The sequence below is a fragment of the Radiomyces spectabilis genome, assembly GCF_025331425.1.
Source record: "Radiomyces spectabilis strain NRRL 2753 chromosome Unknown BYT42scaffold_15, whole genome shotgun sequence".
Taxonomy (NCBI): Eukaryota; Fungi; Mucoromycota; class Mucoromycetes; order Mucorales; family Radiomycetaceae; genus Radiomyces; species Radiomyces spectabilis.
The window spans coordinates 139,290-151,251 of NW_026251940.1; the positions used below are offsets into that span (position 1 = coordinate 139,290).

Here is an 11,962-nt window from a genome sequence, read left to right on the forward strand (position 1 = left end):
AGTTTTGCATCTCTTCTGTTTGCCTGGAAATCCCTCACTATCATTGCATCCATCATCCATCACCAGACTATGGCGTGTATCTGATCCGGTCGATTCGATTATTATGAAAAAAGGTACCTTTTGTGTGATACGACTATCCGTTTTTCGACAAGAAAAAATTTACCTGTCCTTTTTCTCTATTCTGTCTTTAGCTTTTGGTTTTCTCTCCGGTTTTCTTTTGCCTGGCAAGCCATTCAAGCCATCCATCCCTCCAAAACCTTTCTACTTTGTTCGGGCACCAGATTGTGGCCAATCCGGTTTTTGTCGTCAAAGGACATCTTCGGTCGTGTGGCTCTCTTTCTCATCGGGAAACGCTGACGCGTCCTCCCCAGGTTCCTCTCATATGGATTGCTGCCCGTGGTATCGCCTTCGATATTTCTTCCCGACCATTTTATTTTGTAGTTGTAGTATGTATTTTGTATTTTAGTGAATAGTCTTCTTGCAGTCTTTTCCTCCTTTTTTTTCCCACAGGGTTTTTAGGGGGTTTTTACAGACGCACCTATTGTATTTACTTTTTTTTTTATATTTGTATCCTTTCTTTATTTCGGTCGGGAAGCCCTCGGTATCTGCTGCATCAAACATCAAAGGTAAAATATCTCAACGAAATTTGAATCAACCAAAGAGCTTACTAACTCATTTTTTTTAAATACCCAACATTCCCACACATCTTTGTAGATCTATCATAACCTTGGGCGGGACAGAACGGAGGGGGTCAATAAGTGCTGCTTTGTTCATTAAAAGTGTTTCATGGTATGCCAGAGTATTGACATTAATATACCAAAGTTCCATCAAGAGTCTCGCCCAGGTTATGCCGTATTGCGTTAGGCTTTTTGTCTGACGAATGTCGCTCAATGTAAGAGTGCGGCATCCAGTAGCAGGTGGCATCCATTGCACAGCGGGTTGTACGGCTTGTTATTCAAAAACGTATCCATACGAATAGTGGAAACATTTATAGTTGCTATCATTTAATCAAAAGAAATGAACAGAAGAAGAAAAGGAAAAATAAACATAAGAAGGAATATCAAGCATAAGGGTATTATGAAAACTTTTAACAGCATCCGCCCTGCTTTTGCTCTTCAGGTGATTGAGACACCAAGATTGTTTGACCACCTGTAGGCTTAATAGGGTTGTTGGAGGATTCGAGCGCTTTGTTGGATGCGATGCGGTAGATTTCTATTCCACAAAATCTCCATCAGTCGCCTTCCTTTTTCTTCTCCTTTTTACCGCTCATTCTACCGTTTTACCCAGTTCACTTACCAGTCAAGATACGTTGGAACGAAAGTTCAACATTGGTAGCATCCAAAGCGGATGTCTCAATAAATGAAAGACCATTTTCGGCTGTACACAAATATGTTAAGCTAAGCCTTTGCATCAGATCTCGTTTTTTTGCTACTTCATACCAGCAAATTGCTTCGCATCGTCAGTTGGAACCGCTCTCAAATGGCGCAAATCACTCTTGTTTCCGACCAACATGATGACAATGTTGGAATCTGCATGATCACGAAGTTCCTTCAACCAGCGCCCAACACTTTCATAGGTCGAATGCTTCGAGATGTCATACACCAATAATGCGCCTACAGCTCCGCGATAGTATCTGCAATCCAGATCAGCTGATTTGCCTACATTGATCTTTTTGAATATTAGCTACTTACGCACTCGTAATAGCACGGTATCTTTCCTGACCAGCTAGGGATACACATCCATCAGTGGGAGTAGGATACAAAAGCGCGGATATGAGAATAAGTGAGTCAGATAATTTCTGTAGCTTAGACATAAAAAAATCCCTTCATAATAAATCGTACCTGTATCCCAAATCTGTGCCTTGATCACCTTATTGTCCACTTGAATACTTCGGGTAGCAAATTCAACGCCAATGGTACTTTTGCTTTCAAGATTGAACTCATTACGCGTAAAGCGACCCAACAGGTTCGTCTTGCCGACGCCGGAATCACCGATCAGTACCACTAACCATAATTACACCTTGAGTACATGCTCATCACTACTAAATCACGGTATAGTAATAAAAACCTTTGAACAAATAATCATATTCTTCGTCACGACTCATATTTAATAGTGAGGTTAAAGTTCTGAAAATAAAGTAAAAGCGAGAAAAAAAAAAGAATACAGAAACTATGGATTGTCTTATTCGAGCGGAGTACAACTTTACAGTGTTGCACCAGCCTATCCGTGCCACCATCCACTAGAACTTTTTTCGTGTCACCCGGCAAAAACAAGTGTGCTTGGATCATACAGCCAAATACACCTTTAGCGTCATTATTTGAAACGCTTTAAAGGTGAGCTGATAGCCGTCCGGTTGAGCTACAAGAACGTTCTCAGTATCATCTTCCAAGACGTTGGAAACCAACATCCGGCTGACGTTCAAAGAACTGTAACCAACAAAGCTTATTCAGATTTCATGCTCAGACAGTTGTTGGGAACGTTTTTTCCCTACCATTGCAGTTTTGCTGAGGCTTGCCCACCATAGCCCTCGTACAGACGCAAGATAATGATATTACCGCGATCATTATCATCTTCCGCCAGTTTAACTGTATCGATGATGATACGATTGGAAGGAGTGACCACGAACATGGAGCCTAGTGTGAAATTGATTTCGGATTCGCTTCCTTGGGCATAACTGGAGTTATTCTTGGTTAGACACATCATGCAATAACAAGTAATGTGATCCTTTGTTTACCGAAGTGACAACGGCACGTTAAAGTCTAGAGCTTCATGCATCACGTCCGAGGCAGCAAAATACTGCGAATGTGGGTAGATTGCATATCGGAACTTGTGTTGCCCTGAGAAAAACACACACAAAAGTCAAAAGCTGTGTATATCAAAAAGCAAAAATGTTAGCTGTCACTGAATTATCATTACCCATATCGGCTTGGTCGTCAGGTCCTTTAGGTGAGCGCAGCAGGGATAGGCGCTGCACATTGCCGTGCGTTGCATAACCGTACTTGCAATCGTTCAATAAGGCAACACCATAGCTTGCCTCTGATAGATCTGCGAATTTGTGACCGCATACCTGCAGCGAATTTCTATGCATTAGCTCGCTTTTATGCTTCACATGAAGCGTCTGTCCATACTTCAAATCGGGCTGAATCGTGAGTGGTATTGTAGATATTCGGACGACGAAGTACACCATATTGAATATCGTACGTAGCCTAAGGGTTTTTAAAGTTAAAGAGCATTCTTGTCAGCATCTTTATACTACGTACATGATCTGAATTGATATCCCAAGTGAATTCAACTTTCTAGATATTGCATTCCGTGAGTATAGAGTTTCTTTTTAGAATTATACAGAGTGAATTTTTTCTAGTTACCAGGAACTGACGATCTTCATGCCATTCGACAAAGTTATCAAATTCAATCCGTTTGCCGATGCAGGTCAAACTGATGCGTTGCTGGATGTAACTCGCATTGGAAATCGGTTGCCGGAATTCAAGTTCGGCTTTCAACGGTCCGCTCGAAACAATCTAAGGCAGGTGATTGTTAGTTTATCTGTCGTCTCCTTGTCAACAGTTACGCCGATTTTACCTTTAGAGTTCCGTTGCCTTCCAAGCTGCGGTACTTTTGCAAATGATAAATTTCGACTATTTTGAATTAGTATCGTGTCAATGCCAATCTACGATGAAAAACGTACCATCCCACGCATCCCAATTTGTAGGCTGTACTAAATTAGAAACTGAATCGTATTCCAAATCAAAGTTCAGCTTTTTGCACTTACCACATCCTCATAAAGCTGCAACATGTTGCCTTTGCTATTCTGGGGAATTAAAGGTAACCTTGATTTACAAGGCATAAGTTACATGCTCGATAGTGGTCTCACCGGATAAATGTACCTGTCTGACGTTTTGTCAATCAGTTGCACCAATTGACCATCCTTGTTAAATGTGGCTTGCAAAAGAGGATTTTCAAGCACAAATAGGCCAGATTCCAGTCGATACGCTAATTTTTCAATGAACAGATCAGAAAAAAGTATATATCATGTCGTGCTTTATAAACGTGTACCTTTAGCAGCTTTTTCTGCTCCTATTTCGGGGAAGTAAGTGGCCGTGCCCATGAAACCCGTCGCACCAAATCCTGGTACTTGTTGTACTGAAATATGTTTGTCAGTACGTGGCTCTAGAATGGTTCTATTGCTTTCAACTTACCGACAACCAGCTCATGACCGTCTTCCCATTGTTGATTTGACCAAGATGTTTGAGCTTCGGGAACCGTAACAACAGCCGTTCTTGCCCAAGGCAATGTATTAAAAACAAGGATTCCTGATAGAGGATTTGAATTCTGTTGTCCATAACATAGTATTGAAAAAGAAGCTCACCTTCATTCTCAGCAGTTGCTTTCGGTGCTGCCGTAGCATGATAAGCCATAATCGCAGATTGCGCATTATGGCGCAGCAATAAAGATTGAGAAATAACTTCTCGATGAAACTATCATAAAATGAGTACCACTGAATGGTTCATACCTCATATCATGAAATACCTTGTGAACGTCTTTATAGGCCAAACCGATAGCCGATCCAGGTAAGCAGTCATGGAATTGGTTGAGGCAAATATACTTCCAGAACTTGTCAACTTCATCTCGGGGATATCTTTTTAAAAGCGCAGTGAGTTTCAACCGTCGGTGACAAATGTAGGTTTCTTGTTCCGGCCATTCACTTACCGGTATTTGTCTCTACCAATGATCTTGGCCATCGTCGCAAGGAATTCCACGTCACGGATCAAAACTTCGCCCTTTCGGTTACCGTACTTCACAAGAGCTTGGGTGGTATAGGTTCCACGATGGAATTCCAAATACTAAACAAAATGGGTGAGTATATTGCCACACATCTCCAAGCATTATGTTATACCAGTTCTCCTTTGTAAGATTGCAACCTGTCTGATTTTGCTACAAGTTCTTCAAAAAATCCATGTACAGTCCCAGGGACGCAAGTGGGAATACCGTCCTAGTATCACATGAAAAACAACAGCACTAAAATTTGATGTTTATCCCACTTACCACATCTCTGACACGGCTGAGGCGTTCAAGCATTTCTGGAGCGGGTCCACCTCCGCCATCACCGTTACTATGGTACCTCATGTCAAAATCCCAACTCATTGACAATGTAACATTTTGAGCTTACCCAAAGACAAGCAAGCTTTGATTGGAATACTCAATGTCATGATGGTTAACGACGCTACAAGATAGTTATTGATAATTAAGACTGGTAATAAGGTTCACCGCCTAAATAATGTTACCATTTGTGCAGTTCCGCTGGAGTGACGGCCGCATTGTAGCTAAGAAAAAATTTCAGTCGCCTGATCTCCAAGAAAAAGGGCACACAGTCCACACACTTACGTTTCCGCTGGAGTAAGATGAGCAAGGATACTGGTGTTATCAATCCCAGTCCACCAAAAGGTTGTCAAAGGAAACTTGTTAATGTTATTCCAGGAAAGCTTTTGTGTGAAAAAGTAATCACATCCCGATTGCTTGAGGATTTGGGGTAACTGTCAAGCGATGCTTGTTAGATAGCATGGTTCAAGCCGTTTTTCATTGTGCCATGCTCTTACCTGTCCAGAATAGCCTGATACATTTGTTGTTGTGATGAACAAAGATTAATATGTATATATAGAGATGAGCATAATCCATGCGAACATACCAAAGGAGTCAGGCAACCAAAACACCTTTGCCCGCTTGCCAAAGTATTTTTCAAAAAACCGTTGACTGTGAAGGAAATAATGTTAAATACTTGTCTTTATTCCTGTTACCTTGGAGAGCAACCTACCCTAACAGCATTTGGCGACACAGAGATTCACCGCTAGGCATATTGGTATCTACGAAGCACAAGTTATTATGCAGCTTACAAAAACGATAGGGCATCTGTTCGTACCATGTTCAACCCAGCTCTAAAGCGCCAAAAATATGATGGTAAGTAAAATTTTCCTATCATCCTTGATATCCCTCTAATGTATCTTACACCGCCGATAATTTCCCATTGGCCGGCTTTCTCCTTCTCAATGATTTTTTCAAAGACTATCGGATAGAGTTCGCGAAGCCATTCGTATTGTTGGGTCTAATTTTTTGTCAGCGTATGGAACGGTATCATCCACTCCGTGACATCCCGAACCTGAGAAGCGGTAAAGATAAAATTTGGATAACGGTCCATTAATTCGATCTGACTGGACCATGAACGTGCTATTTTACGCTTGGTTTCGTCATATGGCCATAGCCACGCGGTATCTGTTGACGAGCCGCGGTCATTAGTTCAGAAAATCCATCATAAGTAATCTTTTGCGCCTTACCGATATGGCAATGACCGATTGCCGTCACTTTGTGCTGACTGCCACCATTATGCATGGACAAGAATTCTCGCGTCAAAGCTAAGCATTGCTTAATAGATTCATCACTGCGTGCATGGAAGCGATCAATCACTTCATTGACGAGCCACAAAGCTCGCCGAGCTCGCTGCGAATCGTCATCCGTATCATAGGCAATTCCTTGGATAATGCTATACTCACCATGAATATGCAGATTATATTTGGTGGACACACACTTGCAAGACATACCTCAAGTCATGGTAAAGCGCTTGGATGTCTTCATTAGGTACCACCAAATCCGCGGTCTTGATCTTGTAGGTGCGAGTAGGGTCAGGGACCATCGAATCACCATAGCTCAAGCCAAACATGGCATTACAGGCAGCCTCTATAAAAAAGCTATATCTTTCGCCGGCCTTGGCATTCATCGATAGGATATATTCATGGCGCGCCTGGTCAGCTGCATAAACAAAATGAATTAAACTGTGGAACATTTTTCACGTATCGGAATTTCAATTACTTCCTCCTGTAAGACCTTGCAGCGGCACGCCGTCGGTGCTCCAGACCATGCCTTCACAATCCATATCCCACTGAAAGACAACTTTACGGTTATTCATAACGTCGGGAATAAGGACATCAACATGGAACCAGTGGGTGGACCAGATCGGTGCAAATTCGGTCTCCTGCACATTGAATTTTTCAAATTTTCGTGAAACAGCGTCCTGGTTGCGGTTTTTTTTTTTTTTTTTTTTTTTGGTCATTGTCATGCAAAAAATTAGTGCTGCTTTACGGTTCCGAAAGAATAGCATATCGTTTTTTTCATATTTTTATAACTACCTGGAACGATATACGCTGAAAATATACATGTTAGAAAACTTTCAGCTGACGATGTAATTCAATACTTCTTCTCTTTACCTCAGTATCAGGAACATTGTACACGAATAAAGTTACGTGCGGTTCACCAGATAATCGGAGTTCCCAGAAGGCTGTCTGGATGCCCATATCAAAGAATTGACTTTCGCTAGCCATGAAGTTATTGATGCGGGACTTTGTAATACTTTTGGGAACGCGTGGCGTCTTGTCCAGCGGAGGTTTGTAATTGTCATTCGTAATGGAGCCCATGTTGAAGAAAACGGTGAAAAACCAGCAATAGGAAACGGAAAGCTCTTGGTCCGTGTTTTATTTTTTTTTCTCACAGATTGCGCGTGACATAATATGCGCGCTAGTCAATTTTTGCCAAACTTGTCAACACCCTAAGCTGCACGCATTCATTCGTCATTCTTGTCTTGATCATGGTGGCACTTCCTTCTGAATGGCAAATTCTTGGACCATTTCCTATTGGCACGCGCGAGCAAGAGTTCGGTGCCGATCCTCTCGAAGCCTACGGTATATATTGGTCTGCCGTTCTTCTGGTCCTGCTGGCTAATAGTCTGTAAACTATTTTTAGGGGGATTTGCGTCTCTGGAATACTCCACGTCAAATAAGTATCCTTCAGAGCTGGCTACGGATGGCTATGTAGGATGGATGACAGTTCGCGCGGAGGATGGAAAGATAGGACCGCTTGAATTCCCGAATATTCGGTAGGGCTTTATTCGTCCCATCATCCTCTGTTATTTGTATGCTCAACCAAAGATGGAATAGGTGCGAAATGAATGGTGTTGAAATGAATGGTGTTCCATTTGGTTGGTCTATCGAGCAGTATCAATGCTGGATTCGAGGCTACGTTGATGTAGCTGAGCGGGCGAAATTTGAAATTCAAGTACAAGGTAGCTCGGAATTCTACATTGACCGTGCCAGATATCACGGAGATGCGTATTCGATTGGTACCACGCAGCATATCGCTACATTGGATAAAGGCCGCCATACCATTGAAATTCGTTTGGTCCACGATGTTCGCATATATGGAGGAGGAGTTGCTCCTCCGCAGTGTCAATGCACTGTCCATTTACAGCAACTGAACGAGACGAATCCCGTGCGGATCCCGCAAGATGTACTTTTACCATCGTTATTATCTGGCAAAGGATTTGCAGGCAGCTTTGGAAGGGTGTCCGTTCAAAATTTGTCGGATACTCTCGTGCGAGTGACATCCATTCAGATAAAAATATTTTCGAACGATTCAAAAGAGCTCAAGGTAAGTGTCTTCAGACGGAACTTGACCTTTTCTTCTCTCTAATGATTGATCATTTTAACGTTAGTCTTCCTCTCACATGCTGTCAAGCGACCCAATTCCCATTTATTCTGGACAAACTCGTCCCGTGGGAATCGAATTTTCGGTGGATTCTAGCATTGCAAAGCTAGATTCTGTGCGCGTGCAAGTACATTGTATGATCGAAGGTAATCAAACAGAGGAGATCCAGAAAGACTTGACGGTCTTGGGCATCGACTGGAATGAAGAGGCATTTGCATATACGTTCATCGACTACGATGGGACCGTTCACTATGGTAAGCGCTTGCAACTCAAGATGTCGGCCGTTTCGATGCAAGGAGTTTAACTAGGGTTCCTGTGTAGCCATGGCGAAGAAACCTCAAGTTTTAGACGCAAATCCGGATAAGCCGGTGATACTTGCATTGCATGGTTCAGGGTTGGAAGCCAGCACCCGCTTCTGGACTGATTCTTTGCCTGTGCAGAAATCGTCATGGGTATATGTCTTTATCCGAAGGCTTTTTTGGGACCCTACTCACAAGCCGAATTGGCTTTTTATCTCTGCAGATCATCTTCCCAACAGGACGAACATCATGGTAAAGTCACGCTAAGGATATAGCGAATTCATCGCCAACACTGTTCTGACATTATATTAATCTTTTAGGGGATTTGATTGGCACGGTCCTAGCACCAAGAACGCTTTCGCGGCGTTACAGTCGATTGCCGGACAAAATGAGCATCGGTAGGCAAGATTAAAAATTTTTGTTGCTATCCCCAGTAGCGATATAACTAAACAAAGAAAAGCTGGCGTCAGATTACCACTGGCTGGGATATGGCAGCAGCCTTGAAGACAGCAGAAGAGTCAAGCTGGACTATAGGAAACGTGAAACAGGTTCTATATATAGGTAATGATAATCAAAAATAGAGAATATTGGCAGCAGCTTATTAGTGCTCGGTAACAGGTCACAGCAACGGCGGCCAAGGAGCCTGGTATATTGCAACGCATTTTCCCGATACAGCTATTGCAGGTATGGTCAACAAATCTGGACTTTGGATACATCCGAACCACTCACTCCCGTATGGTTAGTGGTCGCTGCTTCAGGTTACATTAAAATCCAGGACTATGTGTCCTATGCCAATTGGGTGAGCAATGCCCATGTAGATCCTTACACGAAAGGCGTATGTAAACAAGACGTCGATAAGCATTGGTCTGGAGTATAACGGTGTCAATTTATAGATTATGGAAATGTCCATTGCCGAATACAATAACGATCTTCACATCCCCAACATGGTAGGTTATAGTAAATCTGCATCATCAGTAGTGAAACCTAATATTGCAATAGAAAGGGATTCCCATCTTACCGCATACCGGTGCCGACGATGACAACGTGCCGCCCCTCCACAGCCGAAAACTGATGCGATTGCTCAACGAAAATACTCACGATCCAGATTTAGTGTAAATAATTCTCGCTGCTTGTTTCAACATGTAACTTATTGCATTCCTTTAGCAAAACGTCTATTGTTCCTGGTGAGAAGCATTGGTGGGATGGTGTGCTAAGAAATGATACCGTCCAGGAATTTATTCATCGACAACTGGAGTCGTCGAAAGCACCGGTATCGGGACGTTACTTCTCAGTCGTGACAACGAATCCTGCAGGAATTGGTTCAGTCAAGGGCATACAGATTGAGCAATTGGTGATACCGTATCGGTAAGTTTCCTAAATTTGCATAATAGTTTGGTTTTATAAGTTGACCCGAACCAACATGATCCATAGATTGAGCAAAATTCACGTCTTTCAGCATACATCCGAAGGCAACCTCTGCCAATTTCAAACATTGAATGTTTCTGCTTTCACACTCACAGAGTATTGTACTCTTGACCTACGTAATGGATTTATGATTGATGGAACGTCCTTTACGGGCATAGAAAAACCGAGAGGTTTATTCGTAAGGAACAAGATAACCGGCGAATGGAGAAATGTAAGCTTAGAAATGTAAGCTACACGGCTGGGGAATCCTAATGCTTTTGCGAGATAGATTCCAGATCGTGAAACTTGGCCAGTTCCAAATGAAAGAAGCAGATGGCTGTATGGATCGTTGCATCGCATGTATGATGGTACACATCCACTGAGGGTTGTGTTACCTACGATGCTTGACTCGACGGATGAGAAGGCACAATTTCAACACGCGGCTTTGCAAATAGCCCATGACTGGTTCCTCTACGGCGTTGGTGATTCAGAAATTGTGGAAGATCACGCAGTGCTCGAGCGAACAGAACTATCGCGAAACGACTTTGTCGTCACTGTCTATCTCGGTCGACCGAAGCAAAACCAGGCATTGACTCGCTTAACATCTAAGCGAACCAATGAAATTGGTTTTGGAGAAGATCCACCAAGTATCCAGATCGATGATCAACGTTACTCTGCAAAAGGGACTGGTATGAAGGGCACACAGCCAACCTAAAATGCCACATATTGATCAATTCCTATCATTCTACAGGCGTACTGTTCTTGCGACCCGGGTTCCATTCACAGGAACTAGCCATCGTCGTCGCTGGTGTTGATGCCGACGGTTTCAATGCTGCTTTACGCTTGTTGCCTAAACAGGCCGGTATGATGGTTCCCGAATGGGGTAAGTCATCAAATCATCAGTAATCTATTATCATCCAGCCAACAATCAATTCTTTATTTTACGACAGCTGTCATTGGACCTGAAGCCAAGTTTAAGGGATTAGGCGGGTTCCTTGAAGCTGGCTATTTCGACAATAATTGGCGTATCCTTCGGCATTAGTCCTCTTCCGTGCGTCACCTACAAAACTATTAGGGAAAAGTTTAATAGCAAATAAATTGCTTACGAATGAAATAAAAAACCAGACATTGCATTCTGGTACCATAGCCCAACAGCGAACGTAATCGAATGAAAACAAAAAAGATTCCTTTGTGCCAGATTAAGCTTTGGGGTTATTGCCAACCAAGCTGCAGTTAGACAATGGCTGAATGATACAATACAGCATTCCAAAACCCACAGAGCGCAGTTTGATTGTGATAGTCCCATTGGTCAATGGGGTCAATCCATTGTCAGTGTAATGCCTGAATCCACTTCAAGATATAATTTAAAGGAAACTCTTTTAAACATGTGTTGTGCTATAGCTCGTATAACACGGCATTAAGAAGTATACCATAGCGACGCTATCGCAAAAAAGCCAAAGGAGGTAGGTCTCGCTTGGATAGCTGCATATAAGAGCGACCGGATATAAGAATATCCCGTGTTTTATCAGAGTGGAAAAAGAAGGGCTAATATGATTACTACAGCTGACAATGGGTTGGGTGATGCGCAGGCTGTGAACGTCACGCATTCCATCAAAAGACTTTTTCGTATAAAAGTGCCTTTTCCTACATCCAAAATACATAAATCCACAAGCAGGAAATCAATCCATGGGATAGCAATAAAAAAAAAACCAAGCGAAATGGCGGTGTGACGG

At 42.6% G+C, this 11,962-nt stretch overlaps 3 protein-coding genes across 3 annotated transcripts; 1 reads left to right on the plus strand and 2 right to left on the minus strand.

Moving 5' to 3' along the window:
* Positions 1-849: 849 nt before the first annotated feature.
* Positions 850-2,141, minus strand: BYT42DRAFT_586449 (rab11 protein). The gene is made up of 6 exons (XM_051570066.1): positions 2,068-2,141; positions 1,842-2,003; positions 1,692-1,725; positions 1,440-1,633; positions 1,297-1,377; positions 850-1,212 (listed from the first exon to the last, which is right to left on the minus strand). The coding sequence occupies exons 1-6, from the start codon at positions 2,102-2,104 to the stop codon at positions 1,088-1,090; spliced, it is 633 nt and encodes a 210-aa protein (XP_051419010.1). The 5' UTR covers positions 2,105-2,141; the 3' UTR covers positions 850-1,087.
* Positions 2,142-7,481, minus strand: BYT42DRAFT_586460 (galactose mutarotase-like domain-containing protein). The gene is made up of 32 exons (XM_051570067.1): positions 7,254-7,481; positions 7,176-7,190; positions 6,859-7,060; positions 6,591-6,798; positions 6,327-6,532; positions 6,152-6,264; positions 6,002-6,097; positions 5,915-5,930; positions 5,810-5,858; positions 5,684-5,748; positions 5,595-5,608; positions 5,383-5,531; positions 5,283-5,321; positions 5,168-5,221; positions 5,044-5,110; positions 4,895-4,990; positions 4,708-4,841; positions 4,528-4,636; positions 4,367-4,475; positions 4,197-4,310; positions 4,054-4,140; positions 3,885-3,990; positions 3,770-3,827; positions 3,686-3,710; positions 3,580-3,635; positions 3,366-3,518; positions 3,261-3,296; positions 3,129-3,206; positions 2,917-3,067; positions 2,735-2,837; positions 2,492-2,674; positions 2,142-2,426 (listed from the first exon to the last, which is right to left on the minus strand). The coding sequence occupies exons 1-32, from the start codon at positions 7,458-7,460 to the stop codon at positions 2,285-2,287; spliced, it is 3,240 nt and encodes a 1,079-aa protein (XP_051419011.1). The 5' UTR covers positions 7,461-7,481; the 3' UTR covers positions 2,142-2,284.
* BYT42DRAFT_586475 (uncharacterized protein) lies at positions 7,482-11,760 on the plus strand. The gene is made up of 17 exons (XM_051570068.1): positions 7,482-7,724; positions 7,786-7,918; positions 7,980-8,469; positions 8,534-8,780; positions 8,848-8,978; positions 9,049-9,077; positions 9,146-9,223; positions 9,286-9,386; positions 9,444-9,509; positions 9,569-9,660; positions 9,719-9,772; positions 9,825-9,937; positions 9,990-10,190; positions 10,257-10,461; positions 10,519-10,918; positions 10,981-11,112; positions 11,180-11,760. The coding sequence occupies exons 1-17, from the start codon at positions 7,631-7,633 to the stop codon at positions 11,269-11,271; spliced, it is 2,658 nt and encodes an 885-aa protein (XP_051419012.1). The 5' UTR covers positions 7,482-7,630; the 3' UTR covers positions 11,272-11,760.
* The last annotated feature ends 202 nt before the right edge of the window (positions 11,761-11,962 follow it).